At 44.9% G+C, this 21,552-nt stretch overlaps 1 protein-coding gene across 5 annotated transcripts in view; it reads left to right on the forward strand.

The window, feature by feature from the left end:
- Positions 1-21,552, forward strand: part of QRICH2 (glutamine rich 2) — a 930,541-nt gene that overhangs the window by 355,890 nt on the left and 553,099 nt on the right. For 4 of the 5 annotated variants that reach the window (XM_069654695.1, XM_069654692.1, XM_069654694.1 and 1 more), the window contains one exon: positions 14,084-14,446. The exons of the other annotated variant lie outside the window; for it this stretch is intronic. In XM_069654695.1, the coding sequence (XP_069510796.1) occupies positions 14,084-14,446 (363 nt within the window). The remainder of the gene's footprint in view (positions 1-14,083; positions 14,447-21,552) is intronic. 5 annotated transcript variants of the gene reach the window in all.

The raw sequence follows: 21,552 nt of genomic DNA on the forward strand, positions 1-21,552 counted from the left end.
TCGAAGTCTCTCAGGAGGGCCTGTAACACCTTTGCAGCCGGGGTGGGTTTGACTAGCTTACTATCTGATCTGTCAACCTTAGGATTAAGTACACAATTAAAGTCTCCGCCCCACAGGATCCCACCACCTAATGGGGGGCTAATTTTGCCATACAGAGTCTGAAAGTAAGCCGCTGTATCTTGGTTGGGGGCATATAAGTTTAAAATACACACTTCCCGGTTTTCCAACATCCCCCTCATAACGATCATTCTGCCTTCCGGGTTGCCCGTAGCCTGAAGCAGCTGAAATGGTACATGCGGTGCCACCCAAGTGATAACTCCTCTAGCGTAGGCCGAATATGTGGCTCCCGCCAAGCTCCCTCTCCACTTCCTCTTGACCCCCTCCAATTTCTCCCTGGTGAGGTGGGTCTCCTGCAATAATGCTATGTCAAATCATCATCCTTTTCAGGTACATCATCACCTTATTACGCTTCAAGTAGCTGTTGAGGCCTCTGACATTCCAGGTGACCACTCTAAGACACTGCGACCCCATAGATACAGTATCCTGCCCTCCCTCTCTGCCCCTCATCTCGCCTACTAAGATTCACATTTTGGCTCGTTACCCTTCCCTCCCAACAAACTCCCCCTCCTCCCACTTCCCAACTTCAAACCCCCACACTCCACCCCATCCCTTCCCCCACCCTTCCCAACCCCAACAAATGCCCAGCTCCATCCCTGGATCTCAGGCGACCTCGCGTTTGGTTCTGCCTCGGTATGCCAAGGACAGAAGCCCGGCAGGGTGTCACTGGACTACCGGTGACCTAACTAAGCTACTCTAAATGGGGGTATGAGGACTAGCTCTGCGAGGCTCCTATATTGTGTTAGCAGTCTCAGTGCTCATGGATCATATTCAATTATAACCTGATCATGCCCGCCCAAGAGCTACATCTTGCACAATAATCAAGTCCCATAGTCTTGGTTATAGGTACATGCGCATAGTAGTATGTCCCTTTTCCAGATGGATGGATGCAGGTCCATGCACGCACCCCAATGCCACATCCGCTGCCAAGTCCGTCATGTGTGAGGTGTTTCCTAGATGGGGCGTGTGCAAAGTCTTGCGAAGTCCTGCGGTCTGATAATGGCCAGCATTTGTAAATGAGTTGTTTGAACAGATGGTTCTTCTATTAGGCATAAAACACAAATTTTCATCTGTGTATAACCCAAAGGCCAATGGCGTATGTGAGAGATTAAATGGACTTCTTAAAGAAAGGATTACAAAAATAAAGATGACTTTTAAAAAGGGGCGGCTACATTGCGTACCCCTTTCTTTGTTTGCCCTGAGAAATCAGCCTGGTTCAGATCACCACCTAACTTCTGAGTTGGTGACTGAACACCACATGAGAGTACCCCTTGCTCCTCCCACTCGAGTAAAAACTGATGCCCACAGTGTAGCAAAAACATTAGGTGATGGGAGGCATGTTTATTTAACAAGTATGACCGCCAGTGTTTCTTTTATTTCCCAACAGATCAGCAATCGCAGGGAAGGGTCGATGAAGATTGAAGAAGACAGCCAACCAACTGATTTTATTACCTTTCTTAAGCAGCGTAGTTTGTATCCAGGGGACCAGGTGCTCATGAAGAGCTTTGTTAGAACCTGGAACAAGCACGTTTCGAAGGACCAAATTTAGTCAAGGTGGTCACCTCCACTGCTGTTAAAATCCAAGGGAGAAGAGCTTGGCTTCACTTGAATGACGTGAAGCTATATAAAGTAGAAACCCCTACGGCACCCGTTGACAGTGAAGCACAAGAGAAGAAGTTCCACTCATGCAGACCAAGGGCAAGAGACTATACAGTACACTTCATGCTTCCTGAAACATTGCAAGCATTTCCGAATGCTGTATTCATATACATTCTTCAAACATATCCAGCTCTAGTGCGATGGAACGTGGACATCATCATTTTTTGGGGAAATCATAAAAACAGTCCTATCCATCATTATTATAGCCATCATTATGCAGTTCCTGTTATAACAAAACTAGCTGGGGTACCCGGCGTTGCCCCTATCCTGATCGAGTTGTGTCTCATGTGCCCTGGAGGATGTTGCTCTTGTCCTCATGTCAGCAAATGTTTCTTCAGTTTGCTCTGGCATCTCAATTGCCCTGGAGAAAGTTGCTCTTGTCATCTGGTCGGCAAGTTGTGCTGCTGTTTGTTGTGTTTCAGAAGCTCTTGATATTGATTTTAGCTTTGCATCAGATTGAGCTTTTCCAAGTGATGTTCATTTTTTGTGCAACATGTTTCAGTCACTTAATAGCTTCAGCACATTTGAGAAAATGTCCAAGAAAGATTGATTGGTTGGGCTCTCTTCTCATGAAGGAACTTAAGTAAACTGTAACCTTGCATTTCCCATATTTGCAGTGATGTGATAAAAAAATATTTTTTTATTCCCTTTAAAAATGCTTTAATAAACACTTTCGACCTGTATACAGTAGTAATACATTTCAAAGGAATAACCAACACATCGAACATTTTGCTTCAGACACTTTTTGAAATTTTGCCTCCTTTTAGTTCCTACTATAGTGAATCGGGTGAGCATCAATAAATGAGGGGGTCTACAGAGTGACTTTTTTGCATCCAAACATAGACTACAATCTTCCCACAAATGAGGAATCCATGCCAAATTTGGTAGCAGTGGGTTCAACAATATGGATTTGTATAGCCGGCCAAACATACACAACCCAAAACCTATTCGAATATAAGATTTTTGCATCCAAACATACACCTACTTAAAAGAGATGCTGGGGAAAATCCTGAAAGTATAAATTCATATCTTGATAATTTGGCCCATTCAAAGAATAACATGTGGATCAACAGATGAGTGAAGTGGGGAAAAGAACGTCAGATGAAAGCTGTTACGTATGCTCTCTCATCAGTTATGCCATGAATGCAGCAGCAAGAACATTAATTGCAAGAGAAATATCTGTACACAACACAAAGTGCCTCATCCATTTAGCAGCATGCACAACAAGAGGACAATTTGATGGAAAATGGGCAGCCCTAAGATAACGGTTTGAAACAACATTTCCATATGAAGATGCTTACATAAAAACCAAGAAGATGGAAAAAGACATATGTTGGATGAGAAGAATGCTCAAATATTCATCCCCACTGAAGACCAAATAAGGATTGCTAAACAAAAGAGGTTGAATTGTGCGCAGATAACTGGGAAACACCTGGACAGCCAGGATGCTGGGAGAGACCTCTGCTATTGGTCTCTGGGTGAGTTGCTACCAGTACAGGATGGGAAGAAGGAATGTTAGAATGCAGTGCACAGCTATTGATGAAAGAACCAGTTGTGATAGTGCAAATTGTGGACAAAAGATGTCTTGTGTCATGGGCCAAGTTTTCCAAATTACTAACGTGGGTCAAAAATGAAGCAGGAACCGTATCTATATTACCAATGAAGAATGCGACAATATGCTTCAGGAACAAAGGCCTGGCTCTAGTTGGTGAAAATAAAGGATGCAAGCAGACACTTGAAGTGCCAAGAATGAATGTAGGAACTTCCGTGCTCATGGAACACTATTGAGCCTGTAAATCCAAGGCTTATATGCAGCTGCCTAAGAATTGGGAGAAACGTGTTCTTTGGTGATCATACATGTTCCTGCATTTTCGATTCCCCAGAGTGATTTCCACATTGACAGTTTACCAAAAATGGATGTACACCTGATTAGGAAGTGATCACTTAACCTCACATGACGAAAGAGGGACAACTATTTTTCAGCAAAATCAATAGAACCATACAATGATATTCCAGATGAACATAAGCTGTTTTGTCTTATAAGAATATGCATAGGACAATGCAAGAAGATGGCAACAAAAGCAACTGGAATAAAGATAATGATCGATGTGAATGCTGTGACTGATGAGCACACAAAGACTGAAAACACCACCCGTGGGTACCTGAAAGAAAATCCTCTGGCACCTCCATGTTACGCTCACCTGATATCCCCGGGGGTGCCTGGAAGGCTCTGAGATCTGGAACCCTGGATGCGTAGTTGCCCAGCGCTGAATAATTAATCTTAGTTATTTGTAGGATGAGCTATCCATCCTGCGTTTCTTGTGCAGAGGCGCTTGACATTTGTTGGCGAGCTGCCCGAGTTGCTTCACTGGTGCAGTACGCCTCCCTTGGACCCAGGCCTGCTGTGACCCCGAATCTGCTGGTAGGCAGGTAGGTTTGTTAATTGTAAGTCTTTGTTCTGTTTATGGTGGGAATTCCTTCATGTCTTTATCTCCTTCTTTTCAGGTGTGAAGGTCTTGATGCTGGCGTGCCGGAAGGAGAGCCACGTTTTCTAGGTAAGAGAAAGCGCGAAGCGCAGCGCCTTTATTGTCTTTTAAAGCTAACCTGTATTTTCTTCTTCCTCTCCTCACAGGCCGCTGTGGTGCTGAGAGTGGATGAGAGCGTGATGTAAAACAGGCCCTCGGAATCTGTTAAGGAAAGTACAGCGCTGTGCGGTTGTTTAATATTGAAAGTGAACCTGAATATGTCTCTTTTCCTTTGCAGATGATGCTGTGGTGCTCCGTTGGAAGCGTGGCGTAGCGCGATGGAATTCAGGTAAGACTGTTGGAATTCGATGTTTTGGAAGCACACATTCTAATATTGTTTTTCCCTTTCTCGTTACTGCAGGTCGCAATGTTCGAACAGCAGCTGTGGTAGCGATTCGCGGGAAGTCCTTAAGCTAGTACTCACAGGTGCGTGATGTTTCTTCTTCTCTCAGTTTCCACAGATTGCAGCCCAGTTGAGATGCTGAGTGCTGGATGGTGTTTTCTCCGGTAAAACAGAATAATCTTGTTCTTGTTCTTGCTGGATTACAGGAAGATGCTGAAGACCAGGAGCTGGACACGGTGAGCGTCACACTGCTGGTTGAAGAATAACACGAAGTGTGTTCTGCAGTCAGGGTCTGGTTTGTATAGCCCAGGTAAAGTAGTACCAGGGAAAGTAGTTCCAGGCCTGCCACACCAAAAACACTAGACCGCATGGCTTGGTTCTTAGAACTAGACTGTGTGGGTGCTTCATTTGGATTTAAAGGCCCATGTACATAAATGAGACCTAGTTTGAACAGCCCTTCCTTCCTACATATGAGCCTGGTGCCAAAGACGCCAGGACTGGCTCCAGGAGCCCTTTTGCAGTGGTTTTAAGACCCTCAGGGTTCTGGTGGGAGCCTGCTTGTGGCACAACTTGTGCCCCCTCACAGTGGTCATGACACCACAGGAACAAAGTTTTATTACCCAAAGCATCATAAGAGCTATTAGGGCATTGGGTGTTCAGTCAACCAACTGGGGATTGCTGCCTATGACCTAGAGTGTGGATGAGCACATCAAGAATGCACGTGACCTGAGTCGGGGGGCTAAGCTATGGATCCCTAAGCAGTCATTCTGTAGAAAAATTCAGATAATTGAGGAAGAGGGCGTGGTCGAAGACTCGAACAGAGGGGGGAATGTAGAGAAACAGACATACACTTCATTGCAAGAAGAACCAGCCCCCTCACCTCCATCATACTGGATGAAGAGCCCAAAGGCACTGTGTATGACACCAGGTATCATCGGTTACATGTCTTTATAACAACTCATTTTATGAAGAATGCACTTATAACTAAACCATTATAACAGAAAATATAACGACCCCCACCAAACCCCCGTTTTCCACCCCTAAAAACTGACCCCAACCATTTCCCCACAAGAATTAATCCTTTAACCCACCCCACATACATTTTCGTTATATTTTTTCGTTATAAAAGATTCTATATATATGCATTCTTCATAACATTTCCGTTATAAAGACTGCATACCGTATCATCCCAATACCGCATTGAGTATATGGGAGACGTTATGCACGCAGACAACTGTACCGAATGTACCATCAAACTGAAGTGGTAACAGGAGATCTACAGGTACCACTAAATATGGAGGAGCTGTAAAGAAAACCTGACAAGAGTAAAGTGATGTCATAAGGAGACGGACTATGATGCATTGAAATGATATGAAAATACTTAAAGAATGAAGATGCAACTGAAGAAACAAAGTAACCATGTATATGAGCGAGAAGAAACCATATATGCAAAGAAGATAAGTAACAAGATGAGCAGTGAATGTATATACGTAGAAACACAAGGTAGATGAGTCACATAGGAGCTTGCTGCAGTGGAATGCATAACACAGGTAAAGCGGTCATATTGAAAAGATGGACGCCGGCTTTGAATAAGAGTAAGCAAAAGGCTCTAAGGAGAAAGACCAGGACTGCAGAGCTGACAAAAGGCTGGAAACACAGAATCATGCAAGAACATAGCTGTTGGCCAGAGATCAAGAATGCCACAGCTAAAAGCAACTGCAGGATAAAAGGAGAGTCAACGAGGATAAGACATGTACATAGGACATATTGCTCTTAGATTAAGTAAATAAGTGAACATTTATGGATGCCAAGTATTGATGAGTAAAGATGCGCAAAAGCATATATGAGACGGTGCAACCAAGTCTCCAGAGCCCAAAGAGGGCAATGACACCCAGGATAATTGAATCAAATAGTATTAAATAGAAGACAATATGGACAAAATCATGGCCTACTCACACGTGGTGTAGGACCAGGAAACAAGGCCTATTCGTAAGCCTAAGGCGAAGATAACGATGTACCTTTAACTCCCCTTAAAGTTCTGTACAAGAGAACATAATGCAAGGTCAAGTACAAAGGAGAAGCCTTGGCTGAAGGCTTGGCCGATGAGAGATAGTACACTAATTGGGCAAGTGGGCAGCAATCTGACGTTGTTCTCGGCACCTGGATTTCGTATGATTTCATGCTGCTAACAAGCAGAGTGTCCAAGTTTGGGAGGGCATGTCAAGAGAAAGGCAATTCATCATTTGATTTCTATCAAACATAAAGATTTGGTGTCATTGGTATAGTTTATGTAATGACTCCAAAAGAATTGATCAGCTTGGGCAGACGTCTGGTGTATGTTAAACAACAAGGGCAAGAGTGTGGAGCCCTGGGGCACCCTGCAATTTAAGGGTCATGTTTTGAAGTTGAAGGTTGGTAAAGAGATAATCTATTGGCATCCATTCAAGAAGGAACATAGTCAATCAAAGTAGCTTGTGCTACACCGCATCAAAGGAGCAACAGCACTGCAGTGCCATCCTAGTATGACCACCATCAAAGATCATCAGGAATGGATGTGATGACAGCTTTGATGTCACAAAGAGGTCTAATTCCAGTGTAATGGGTCCACGGTCTGAGTGTGTTTCCACAAAGTGCTCTATTTGGCATACACTGGGACAGATGTTGGAGAGCTGATGGGGGCCTGCGGCCACCTTTTTAAGAAGAGGGGTGACTGAAGTAAGAGAGTAAATATCTCGAATAGGGGTCTGTAATGTTGGTGCCGAGTGTCAATGCTGTAAGGATTTTGAGAGGCAGAGGTCTTTCAGGGACTCGGATGTTTCTGTAGCTCCCTCCAAGTGTCCTCATTTTATGCCCTTGACTTTTCGGCATGGGTGGAGCCGTCTGTTCCACTAAACAGACAATTCAGCGGCATTATGCTCAAAGGACTGGAGGTGGTAGGCTTAAATCCTCCTGAGAAACCTGCAGGATTTGGTATTTGATCAGAATTAATTAATCTTTTTTGGAATATGTAGCTCCCATGCCTGAATTTTCTAAAGTCTTGAACAAGTCATTTAGGGATAATCAGTGGTTGTCTAGAGAACTCCTTCAACTGAATCCACAGTGGGTACTCTGGGTGTGTTTAAGGGCAACGTGCCTACTTTTCAAGTCCTTAATTTCCTGGATAAAGAAAGGAATCCCTGGGATGTTGCTGCCAAAATGATATTCCAAAGTGGTGTTTATGTTTTTGATTGAGGGAGGTATATTCAGACTCGAATTTGTCAAGATATATATTTCACTCATTGTACACAGCCTATGGTTGGCACAAGAGGAAAGGGAGCACATAAATGTGTTGGGGGTCGAAGGGGTGGGAAAGTAGTTCAGCCTAGTCCACACAAACAACACATTTGGTATTTTCTGCTCCTGCTCACTGTCTGACAGTAGCCCTTCTAGTGCACTGGGCAATTGTGAAAAAAGTATAAACAGTGGCTGTACCTGGTCAGGGAGTGATCAATAAGGAGGCACACCCTTTACCCCATAAGTATGTCAAACCAAGATGTAATAGTTTCCACAGTGGGATGTCCTTCAGATATAGTTCTTTGCTACAAGACATAACTAATAAGTTTCAGACTTGCATGTCTTGGATGGGCAAAAAGTCATAATTGCACGGGGATGGCTTTCTGCTCGACTAGTCAAACGAGTTCCTCTGACTTCCCTCCAATATGTTTCATCCACAAACGTCTACAGAAGTTCATGCACAGGGTGATGTCAACAATGAGCCTCATCTGCCCACACTAGCCTCATCAGTTTTGGTACTCCAATCTACTACTGTTACCAGGCAAAGATTTATCAGATTTTCCAGGAGAGAAGCACTTCTGTCTCAAGAGGAAGGGTTGATATGTAACCCAACACTGCCAATGCACAACTTGAGAGCTTGGTACCCTATGAGCTAGTTTATGCTGACAAGGAAACTTCATGCCTCTCAATCATATTGTGGTTGGCCCTGGTGCCTCAAAAGGAAACATTAGAATAGCAAATACGGACACTTCTATCATTGGCCCCTGGAAAAATTCAGCCCATTTACTGTGTTCATAGACGTTGGTATGTCTTTTATGTCGTAGTTCACCTGCAATGGCATCGCTAATGGTGCATAGATGCATTATCTATTGCTGCTTATTCAAACAAAGGAGTGAATGTCTTCTTACAGAATTAAGTGCCCCTTAATGGATGTTATGGAAAATCAGAAAGTCTCCCTCCACCTGGCTGCAACCTACAAACGTGAAATGATGTGGCGGAATGTAATTCCAAGCCGACATTTTCCCCGCCATGGGTCCTGAAATGAGAGCACAGCAGTTTCTGCATGACAATGGGCCCATCTGTAAAGAGTCAGGCATTGCTCTGATTGTCCTGGGATGGCACAAATAATATTCTAGGTCTTCCTTCAGACTGTAGGCTCTATTTCCTTGACCCAACATGTTGACAATTCCTGAACAAGTGGTAAATGTGGATGGTCATTATCTTAGCAGTGTTCCCAATTTCTGCAAACCCTCTTTTTAAGACATCACAAACACTGAGGTGTACTTTGTGTATGGATTTACTAGCCGCTTTCCCAGGCAGAGCAGATCTTCTAATGGCATAAAGCAGAAGTACCCAAAGCCGTGCAATGACTTTGAGTTCCAAGAAAGAAAGTAGAATGTGCCCAACTGTCCCAGGTTTCTGAATTCCTTCCTCCACAGTGGGCAGCTCTCTTTCTGTTGAATCTGGGGGTAATTAGTGAGGATGAAGAGGAGGAGCGCAGGCTGTGTAGTTTGGCCTTTGTTGTGATGCAATGTTTGAGGTACGGGGTCAGTGTTGTGAAAACAGTGATGAGTGATGGACAGGATTTTTAACTTGATACGTAGCTTAATTGGCAGCCAATGTGCTTCGCGTCTCTCTAGCGAGATCTGATCTGCTAGTTTCAGACCCTACACTGCCCTGAGGGTGTCATTTTGGATCAGTTGTAATTTGTTGAGGTTTTTTTATGAGGTTCCTGCAAGGATGGTATTGCAGTAACCAAGTTTACTTCCAATGATGGCCCTGGCTAGGGTGAGGCACTGTCAGTACCTGCAAATTTGAAAAATCATCACCAGATCTACATGGCCAATTTCGATTGTATTCAGAATCCCCCACATTTCCATCTTTGAATCTTCTTAAACATCAGTCTCCCCTCCTGAGTGCCTTTTTGAGATTCTGAAGGATCTGGGTACGTTAGGCCTGATGCCCATGAGGACATCAATTGTAGTTTATACTCCCAGAAGTGTACAGTGCACAAGAAGACCAGCATTCTTCAAACAGTTTTAGACGGGCACTTCCACAGCATGTGCCTTACTGGGGAATTCTTTGGAGACGCTGCTTCAGCCAGTCCCTATTTCGAGGGTGGAGGCATATGGCTCTGTGGTCTAAACATGAATATTCAATGATTTAAATATTCTCTTACCTGAGGTTTTTCGCAATCATTACTCTCCTCGGATCTGACTGTTTTTTCCTGGGTAATGACTGCGGTGGTGGGTGATATGCTATTTATCCCTCTTGCAAGCAATAGTCTTCAAATTCTCCTACTTTCAAGTCTATGGGAGGAAGGTGATCTTTGTATGTGCTATGTTCGCCTTTCTTCATGGCCTCTCATATTAGGCACCTATAGTGTCTTGTCTTTTTTTGTGGAATCTTCATATTAATCTAGAAAAGAGAAACAGGATGTAACAACAAGTCCACCAATAAGCTTTTTGGGGCGGATGAAATCTGTTATCATCCAATATTGAAAAACAGAAAAGAGAGCTTAAAACAATAACTGTTTGTCTTTTGCAGTGGACCCTCAACAAAAGGCCTTTGCAAATGACTTCATTGTCTGCACTGGAATCAGTCTTCTACTGAAGAGAATTTGCTTGATAGTACTGAAAGGAGTAGAAATGAGAGGTGATGTTTCAACACCCTTGGTAGACCATGAATCCTTTTTTGTACCAGTGAGGATTGGGTGAGGCAGTTGGCGAACAAGGCTTCACTTTTGTAGGGCATTGTTGGCAGAAGCCTGAGGTACCAACATGCGGCCTCTCATCCTTTAAGGGGTGGTGGTGGCAGGTTAGTTCTGGAGTTGCTAATCTCTGGTGCCAGAATGACCTGTGTTCATGAAATATCAGTAGTTATAAAGGTCTAGGTAGATGGCGACACATGTCAGAAATCTCACGTGTATGTGAAGTAAATCCACAGGTAGAAACTGGAGGCACCAGCTTTGGCAGTCTACCTCTTTGCACAGGTTGGTACTCTTTACTAAAACCATGGAAATGAGATTCCTACCGGTTGCCTGCTTCTTAAGGGTAGTGCTTTTGTGTTCAGTAAAGGTGATCCCTATAGATATCAATGGCACAGCGTCCATAGGAAATCTGTGTGTAAGTGGAAAAAGAGGTCTGATTTCTACCCCACCGGTGCGAATTTGGAGGCAAACAACCATATGGAGGACTAGAGGAGACCCCAATTAAGAGTTCCAGGGGTCAATTTGAGAACCATAAGACCCAGAAGATGCATCACGGCAGGAAAATCCCCAATGGAATCTATTGAAAAATGCCTTTGAAACCTGGCTGCAGACAATTTGAAACCATAAACCTAGGGCAGCCCAGAGGGTAAGGATTGTGAATAACACCCCACCCCAGGGCCTAGAAGCAAATACTCAGTCTTTGTTCCCAAAATGTTGGTTCCAGAATGGCTAAGCAACCTGATAAGCACAAAGCTTCTTTTCCAGGTGCGGTTCACAGGATGCCATATCCCAGGTTCCCGAAACCTAGGCCAAAGATGACGCTGATGATGGAAAAGAACAAACACCCTTCCTTGAAGAGAGTCCTTCAAGCCAGAAGCAAAAGAATACTCTGGAAAGGTGTGAGAAACCACGAAAGCAGGTTCCCGGGGCACGACAAAGAAAGGAGGACAGCTCAGCCTCAGAAAACAGTTCTTCTTGGAAGACTACAGTGTAGGCGACCCAGGACAGTTCTGAAGAGTAAATGAGATAGGGTTTTGGAGTCTCATCACCTTTCCAAGTTATGGCAGCGCCCAGTAACAATGTGGGAGAACCACGTCTGTGAAGCGGGAAGCTTGTGAAAAAACAGACTGTGTATGGTCTCAGCGTGGAAAACCCACCACACAAGCGGAGCCAGCAGGAAGATGGAAGAGGGCCTGAAAGGATGACAAGCATCCAAAACCCCCAACTAGAAATCAGACCAGGACACAGGGTTCATCCAGTATGACTAAACATTTACTAATCATGATTCAAAGCTAGAGACAAAGGGTTAGGCCACCAACAAACCTGTTATGCTTTTAAAATTGCCCCTCACCCTATACCCCTGCCCAGGATGTGATAATATGGCCTGCCCAGGGCCAGGCCCGAGTCTGCACCTGGGGTGAGGGGTTATGCTCACTAAAAGCCTGCATGTGCACAACAGCCTTTTTAGGCCTGCCTCATGGTTCCCCTGAACACCTGAAGCCCCAAACACAAACTGGCCAAGCACAGGTTTTAGAAAGTATCCCAATGGCTACCAAAAGGACATTGGGCTATCAATGCAGAAAACTGACTGGCACTCCTGGTGAAGCCAAAATGAAATAACAGCTGCCACAAGCTAGCCCTTAAATCCAATGAAGGTTGGTATAATCAACCTGGGGCGCACATGTGGTGCTTAAGAATCACCCCCCAGCCAGGTCAGCCTTACGGGCAGCCCACGGGAAAACAATCTAAGTGAGTAAAAAAGGGTTGTAATGGCAGAAGGACCACAAACAAAAGGTCAGTGATGCAAAATTAAAGTGAGAAGAGCAAAAAGGTAAAGGTAACCAGAAAATGACCTACAGATTTCCCCAAAACGAAATTCTGTCTTAACACCTAATAATAGAATATCAGTTTTATTTTGTTTACTTTTGCACTTGCCCCAGATTTTCCCTGCTGCTGACACCTTTATGTATTTCCCCTAGACTTTAGCCTTACTCAGCTCTGCCTACTGCTATTGTAAACCCTGCAGAGATGTGAGCTTTCTATTATCTTATTTCCAATGCATTAACACTACTCATTTCCCAAAACTAGTGATTACTGAATTTTAACTGAGTCCTTTCTGGAGAAATGTACACATTTCTGGGTTCTAGAAGCTGATTCCTTTTCCAATATATCTGACTTGGGAGTGGTAGTCCAGGTCCTTTAAATTGAAGTTGCTGTTCCTGTACTACTGGGTAACTTGAGGGACAGCTCAGGTCTGTGGGTGGACTTATGAGCTTGTTAGATTTGAAACAAAGCGGGTGGCGTCCTACCACATATGATCACTTATTTTCTAATATTTTGTGTAAATAACACTTATTTCTTCATGTTTTATAATTTCGTAGGAACAACTCTGTACTACCTTTTAACACATTGTAAAGTAAAAGAGCAAGGCAACTGATTGAGTTCACACAGGCTTTTTATTACTTAGCTAGTGAGTCAATTTTTCATTTTTTTTCGTTTTTCAAAACATTTCTTTTTGCTTTTTTCTATTGTGTGAAGTATTTTTCTATTGTACTCTTTTACTAAGCTTTACCAGTGAATATCACAGTGCAATAAAAAATGAAGACATAAACGTACATAACCATAAATCAGGTGTAGCAAACCTTAACACACACTGTATGTTTCTTCAACAAATAACATATACATTATTTCATGACTAGGTGACCCTCCCGCCTGGTAATTTTGACCATATAGTGTTCAATAAGAAAAAAAGTTTAAAAACTCAAGCAGCTTTTTGAAATTGCTCAAAAAATGTGTTATCTTTGACATATTCAATGAAATAATGTATATGTTATTTGTTCAAGAAACATACAGTGTGTGTTAAGGTTTGCTACACCTTATTTATGGTTATGTATGTTTATGTCTTTCCATTTGTTTTTGCACTGTGATATGCACTGGTAAAGCTTTGTAAAAAAGAGTACAATAGAAAAATACTTCACACAATAGAGAAAAGCAAAAAGAAATGTTTTGAAAACCGAAACAAAGAAAAGATTGACCCAATAGCTAAGTAATAAAAAGCTGTGTGAACTCAATCAGTTGCCTTGCTCTTCTACTATTGAATTCGTTAAAAGGTAGTGCAGAGTTGTTTCTGCGAAATTATAAAACATGAAGAAATAAGTATTATTTACACAATTTTCCTGTACTATTAGCTGCTTAGCTTGACAGGAGGGGTGGGTGGCGGATAGAGGTCGAGGGAGGTAGAGGAAGAGTTGAGGGACGCTTGGCAGTGGGACGTGTGGATGTGAGGTGATGATGGGCAGTAACACAAAGAAAGACATGTTTTGATGGAAACATAAGTAAGACATAGAGAGAGAAAAGGGAAGAGGTAAATGATCATGACTAATTATGTTAAGGAAAATAATGTCTCACTATGAAGGCTAAAGGATATTTGATAAGTATGTGTTTCTTTCCTTCCAGTTAGACAAACTTAGATCCATCCTGCAAACCATGGTGTCTTCCTCGTCTACTCTGTTAGCCCTAAGTATGCAACCAGAGGGAACTGCAGCTGAGGGGCCTGAATTGGCTTCACTTACGGGTGGGTCTGATCCTCAGCACCCAGGCCCACCATCAACCCCTGACGTGTCAGAAAGAATCAGAACACCTTCTTCTAGAGGGCCCCCAGTCCATGGTCAGGGCACATGCCCAGCATGCAGCATAGATGTCGGTGAGCAGGTGAGCCAGTTGGTCATCAAGTACGAGCAGCTTCAGGATTTGGTGAACACCTTCATGTCCAGGCAGACCGACGGGAAGCAGTCAAGGAAATCATCCCAGAAAAGTCAGGTAACTCGTGTAGAGAGTAGAATAGAATTAGTTACTTATGGCCTGTCTTGGCGGGTCATAACTTGAAAACTTTCTACAACATGCCTGATAGTGGTTGTCCAATGATGAAATGCTGTGGCTGGGTCATGGAGAAGGTCTGCTCTAAACTAAGGACGGTGAGTAGCTTGAACAGAAAAAAGAGAGTGCCGCCATGACCAGCTGCTCAAGGGCACTCTCTACAGGATGGATGGAACACTTCTCTCAGTGGCCTGTCTTTTCATCAGTGCATGGTTTTGGTTGAACTTATTCCTGTGCATATTCTGAACAAATTACAAATTCATTTTAAGTAAATAAAAAAAAAACAAACAGATAAAGGGGACTATGGAGTAATAAGGGGAAAGGAAATGTGGTGTATGGGTCTTTTCTTAAAAATGTTCTAAAAATTAAAAATACCATTGAATATGTACAGTAACAAAATCCTCCAAAGAATAGAACACAGCTGAAAAGATGTGAATTCCTTATCCAACCCTAATTCCTGGATAACCAAACAGGGATCCATTGGGTGGCATCAGCCTTGCTTTTCTGTGTCATGACCAGTAGTGTCCCCAGACAAGTGTATTAGTGTCCCTTAGCATCCAAGATTTTGGTGAAGCAGGGAAACATCTATAGATATTGTGGTGATGTTTGATTGTGTCTAATCCTGTCTGATCCTGTTTTGAGGCCTCTAACGGATGGGCTGTGCCTGGTGGTATTGTGATACCATGCTGATTTGCAGTAGTGGGCTGTGACATAACCTCAGCCTCTGAAGCTTGTGACAAGCTAATATCAGACCTATTGGCAGTGGAAGGAAACCGGGCGGGTAAGTCCCCACCCACTCATCGCATGTGATGTTTGAGTAGCCAACCTATTGCAAACAGCCCTTGCAATGGAAAGAGATACATTTTTCTTAAATTGGGCTAACGTCCCTCCTTCTTCAGCTTACCTCAATTGCATAAGGATTGGGGTGGGATAACGAAGGGTGAGCCAAGCTACAGGCCTTAAGTAGGCAGATGGCTGTAATCAATAAAAAACGCAAATCAATTCTAGGAGAAATGCATGACTCCAATCCTACAGATATGGCTATATAGGTTGAACAGAGAATATAAAATATCCCTGATTGTTATTTAGTTATTGGCGATTTACAAGGCAATATCTTTGAGTGCAGCTGCTTCATAACTGTGTTGTCATAACAGGTTTGCTGTGGTGTCAGAGATGTTGCTGTAACTAAAATGCCACACCGCAATTTATTGCAGTTTACAAGATTAACTTAAGCCAGGACATATTCGCTCGCAGGCAAAAAGGTGGCTACATGGTAGGGATGAGTGATGGCAAAGGAGGGGCAGAGCAGTCATCCTCCCCTGCTGAGAATCTTAGAGGTTTAAGTTTAGTTGTAAATACTTATTTGAAACCTCCATGTCAATGAGAGATTTTAGGATCCAAAGTTAGTGGCACTATAATTATTTATTTATTGTTTGCTTGTTAGGCGCTTAAACAGGAAATAAATTCAGTTTCAACGTGCCCACAGGGCAGCAGGTATGGAACATGGGATAGCAGTACAATTAATTTTAGAAAGAAATACAGAGAGGGAAGGGACGGCCAAGCTTACTATGCCTTGTGAGTATTCAGCATGTGCAGGAAGGAAGAGTGCAGTGGGGTAGGTGCTGTGGTGACCGTGCCCGAGGGTGAGCTGCAGATGAAGTGCAAGGTTTGGTGAGTACTGGAAAGTGCGAATCCCCAGTGCGGAAGGTGTGCCGAGGCAAGTGCTGAAGGAAGACAGATTATGGGAGAGTGGGTGTGAATGGTCAGAGGCCCAACGGATGCATAAGGGTGCAAGACACCAATCACAGCAACTGTGGGATTAGCAGAGGAATGAAGAAGGGAATGAGGAACAGAGGAGAGTCTTGAGGTGTTTTTGGAACTTCAGAAGGCCCTGCTAAAGACACAGCAGGAGGAGGAGGAGGAAGCTGTTCCAGAGGAGGGATCTAGCTGAGGAAAGCGAGCAGCCTCCAGCTCTCTGTTTAGCAAAACGCTTTACACACCGAGAGTTGATGAACGAGGAGTGAAGAGGTCTAGAAGGAGAGTATTTTTTAAGAGAGAGTTGCAGATATAGTGGCCACTGGCCCCAGACAGCCTTGTGGATGATGCAGATGGATATGAAATTCATCGGTGCAGCAACTGGGAGCCAGTGGAGGCTTTTTAGGGCAGGAGAGATGCGGTACCTGGGCTTAAGGCCAAGGATAAATCTTGTTGCTATATTCTGGATTAGTTGAAGGGGTCACAGAGTGGAAGAAGGTAGATTGAGGAGGAGGGTGTTGCAATAGTCAAGCTTAGAGAGAACCAGGGCTCAGGAAACATTGAGCTTCTGGGGAAAGTGCGAAATTTGACAATTCCTTTGAGAAGGAAGAGTCGAAAGTGGTACTTCTTGGCAATGTCCTGCGTGTGAGGGAAGAAAGATAAAGAGGAGTCAAGGAGTCAAGGATGACTCTAATGTTTCTTGCTTCCGAAGAAGGAGCAGGGGGGAACCCAAGGTAGGAGGCCAGAGAGAAGGGAAGAAGGAGGGAGCAGGGGTCCCAATCGGAAGGATCTCAGTTTTGCTGGCATTGAGGTAGAGACCATTGGACGAGCGCCAGGTCTGGTTGACAGACAGGCAGTCAGGGATGAGGGAAGATGCGAGTTAGTCAGCAGGAAGTTTGAAAAAGAGTTAAGTGTCATCTGCATAACACTTGAAGTTAGGGGGGAAGGAGGAGATGAGGCTTGCCAGCTGTGCAAGGTAGATGTTAAAGAGCCAGGGGGAGAGGATAGATCCGGAGGGGATACCACAGGTGGAGAAGGAAGTAGGCGAGGAGAAGGTGCCCAGGATGACATGAAAGGAGCAGTCAGTTAGGTAAGAAGTCAGCTATTCCAGTGCCCATTCCGAGATGCCAAGGGTATCGTGGAGCCTTTGTATGAGGCTGGAATGGTTGACCGTGTCAAAGGCAGAAAAGAGATCCAGTAGACTGAGGATAGCTGGGCAGTTGGAGTCCAGAGATGCTAGCAGTTTTTCACAGGTGTTCAGAAAAGCAGTCCCATGCCTCTCGATGCTCAAGTTCAGTGTGCAAGTTGGTGAAAGAGTGGCTGCAGAAATCAGTGAGTGCGGGGGCAAGAGAGACAACTCTGGTAACTTCTTCAGGTGTGACAGGGGTGGAGAAGGAGAAGGAGGAGGGGCAGTGGCCAAGGGAGGCCACTAAGACTTATGAAAAGGATTTTGCAAATTTGGTTAGTATTATGGCTACTACCCAATTACTTGTTTGAAAGTTAATTTGGTCAGTACAAACAAACCAAAGCAGTGATGGCCCACGAAACAATCTAAAACCAATATGACAATTGATGGGGCCAGAAGACATATTGACCCCATGGGTCGACCACTTCATGGTCTGTCAGCCCTCTTCCACAGTGATGAAAAGCCCTTTTTAAAAATATAGCTGGTGTTCTCTGCTGCCACTTCCGAAGTGGGTTACCAATATTGCATTCCCCAAACTCTCCTTTAAAAGATAGGCATCTGTAAACCAGCCCACAGTCTATTCAATGTAGGAAACTAATCTTAGCAGATAGACCCAGGCTGCCTTATTATCAATGTCAAATCAACAGGGAGACCACAGCAAGAGATGCATGATTTTGGACCCAAACAGTGATGTACCTTCGACACAGACAAATTACTCTCCATTCAGAGCTTCCCGGGTTTGAACACTCAACCACAAAACAATGGCATTCATTGTCAACAGATCCAACAAAGAACACAGTGGAATAATAGTCCTAGAACAGAATGTAAACATTTTAGAATGCCAAAACTGGCACGCATAAAATCCACCGTTCACCTTACACTTGTCATAATGCTCCACCATTGCAGCCAGGCCTCTCTGAGGTAAACGGAGGTGTATTGTGGGGATTCTAACTTTAGTAGAATACCTGGCCAATCGCTGCCTTGAAGACAGTCACCTGCAACTTGCACATACAAATATAATTCCCTTGACATGCTCTTTCTATGATGACTCCTACTGTCATCCTGAACCACTAATGAACCACCAATGCAGTTCCATGACAGGAAGGATAATCACCACCTGCAAACCTCACACCCAAAGTTAATGATTACTCCCTGCTTGGATCAGTTCTCCTTCCCAAATGGCACAGTCAAGAACCCTGGCCACATGAGTCTGAAAACTAGCGACATCCTTGACTGAACTTCAGCCGCCTACTAATTCTACTGCATAGCCTCCCAAGCCATGGCTCTACTACCAGATCTAATGTGAAAATAAGTTGTAAGGACAGCAAAAAATGACTATGCAGAAAGACAACTCCAATGAAAATCTTGAAGCAAAAGCACAGCATTGATGGAGCGCTGGTTTGTTTTTGAGAGACCAGGATGTTTGTGAGGTTGTCAACCTGAGGTCCTTTAGCATTGAGGGCAGAAAACTGCTTCTCCCAGCTGTTTAAAACAAGCTTTTGCGTGCATCTTTGCCACATATTTATTTTTGCATCCTTTTGTTGCCACTTTATTTGTTGGTGAGGATGGACTGGGAGCGTGCTTTCAGCAGCCAATGAGGTTGCTTAGAGTCACATTTTTACCCTCCTCCATCTTTTTCCTCCATCAAGAGATCACTAGCCCAATAGGACATGTATTATATTCTGCCAGGGCTGATGGAAAACTCAGTCATTTGAAAACATGACATCATGCAAAGTAAAACTACTGTTTTGGGAGGCCAGTTTCATGATCCTGATAGCCTTGGCAATGATCTGCAGTGATCAAGAAGCACTAAGAACCTTGGACCTTTACGCAATGTTCCATCATAAGGTGATTTTTCCTATACAACCTACTGTTGTCTGAAAGGGGGCTACAGACTTTTCCTTGAATGAGTTTTGTGGCCTCTCATTTGTATTCATCCACATGCCTCGTTTGTGGAGGCCATCTTGTATAGGTTCGGTGTTTACTCCTACGTCCCGTTCCCCTTTCCTCCATACTTGTGGGACATTCCGTCCTGTGGGACGGGACCGGAGCACTTTTGTAAAAAAGCATCAAATTGAAAATGTGTCCTCCTCTTTTTACAGAGTACCACACGTGGCCGTAACCCCTCCCTCTTTAGCTCCGCCCCGCACATCGCCCCTCAATCCTATTCTCCGCGCAGTCAGGGCTGGACGCACTTGCATCACCGGGAAGATCTTTTTCTTTGCCGCTGTCCTTCTCTCCTGCTCCGGTTCTGCAGTTGCGTAGTCCTCCGTCTATGCCTGAGCGCCTGGGATTTGCCACTTGTTCTTCTTGCGAGCGTCGCTTCGCTAGGGCGTATCCCGATTCTCTCTGCTTGGAGTGTCTGGGACGGGATCACCGTTGGGACTCGTGTTTCTTCCAAGACTCCCTTTCTGTCCGGGCACTTCAACGTCGTCTTCGCAGGTGGGAGGAACTGTTCCAGAAAGTTCCTCCATCGCATTTCCAACTCTTTATTGACGGAAAGAAGAGACGCCCGGTAAGTTCTTTACTTTTCAGGGCACCCCAGCCGGGGGACTCCTTTCCGGGGTCCTCCAGGTCCGGGAGGGGCTTCAAAAGCTCTGCTACCGGGGTTATCCCTGAGGTGCCTCACAGGCCTAATAAATGTACCAGGTTTTTCTCTGAGGGTTTCTGCGAGGGGCCTGCCTATACCGGATCACAATCCGAGGTTCACCGATCAGGTGCTAATAGCCAGCATAGTCGTGCTGAGGCGTTGGGTACAGAGTTCACTCTGAGGTCTCCTTGTCTGGACCTTCCCACACAGACACCGGGGTGCACCTTGAGGCCTCTATTGAGGCTTTCTGTACTGAACCACGGTTTGAGGCCCCTCTTGTGGGAGCTATTAAGACCGGACTCTGTTAAGAGGTTCCTCTTAACGAGGCTAAGGTGTGTACCAACCGAACTGAGAGGCCTGTAAAGGTCTTGTCTGTGAGATGGATTGCTCAACTTTCCCACGCTTGCGGAGGTACCGGTTCTATTGAGGGGGCACAGGGAGAGATCGTCGACCGTAACTCCTCTGTTACCGGCATTGCCGAGGTTCCTCCTTTGGAGGCTAATTCAAGGGACAGGATGTCCAGTAAACATCCAAGGCCCCATAGTACCGGATCTGCCGAGGATCCTTATGTCAAAGCTAAAATTTCAGTCATGTACCCTGACCAATCTGTGGAGTCAACTGCCTCATCTATACATGTGACGCAGTTCTCCTCAGATATTCACAAAATGGTGGGCCTTCCCGCGTGAAGTACGATGGCCATTTTGGATTCTTACCTCACACCCACGCTATCGACGGCGGGTGATGGGAACCTTCTTTACGGTGGACAACCTTTTCCACGCGACAGTGTGAATCCGTTCCGCCCTTCCTATGACTGGCGTGCTCAGATGCCACTACCACATTCGGTCTTGCTTCCTCCTACATCTGTCTCATTGGTCTACGTAGATCTGATTGGTGGCGGGCGGGCGGGCCTTCTTGGCAGCCCTCCTCACTGTATTTGTGGGGTTATGCTGCTCATGAGAGGCCTCTGCCCACTCCAGCGCCTAAGGTCTCGGCAGAGGATGCCTTTTTTGGGAAATGTCATAGTCTAATGAACTCTGATCCCAGGAGGGAGTACTTTAAGGGCCTTTTTAGAGAATTCTGCCCTCAGACTCCGTTGCCTGCCCCGACAGTACCTGTCACCCGGCGGCAGCACCTCCTCTGCCTCCCGGCCCTCCCACGGCTCTTCCGCCTCTGCCTTCCTTGTCTCCGGTGGACAAGACTCTGGCAGAGCGTGATGTCAATCTGAAGCCGGTCGCGTCTCAGCCGGGGATCCAGATGCTCTAGACAACCCTTTGGCAGATCCAGGACAGTGAGGACCAGCCCCGCTCTGTCCCAGCATTTCACGACCGGGTACTAGACATGATGTCACTCCTTGACATACCAGTGCCTGAGGCACCCGCTCCACAGGAAGGGGTGCTTTCGGGGGTGCTAACCTAGTCTCCACAGGAGCCTACCAGCCTGTTCCATCAGAGGGACGTCCTAACTGATGCCCGCAAGGTCTGGGAAAAACCCCACACCGCATGCACAATACTAAAAGTA

This window comes from Ambystoma mexicanum, chromosome 3q, assembly GCF_040938575.1.
Source record: "Ambystoma mexicanum isolate Mex_15411 chromosome 3q, UKY_AmexF1_1, whole genome shotgun sequence".
Lineage (NCBI taxonomy): Eukaryota > Metazoa > Chordata > Amphibia > Caudata > Ambystomatidae > Ambystoma > Ambystoma mexicanum.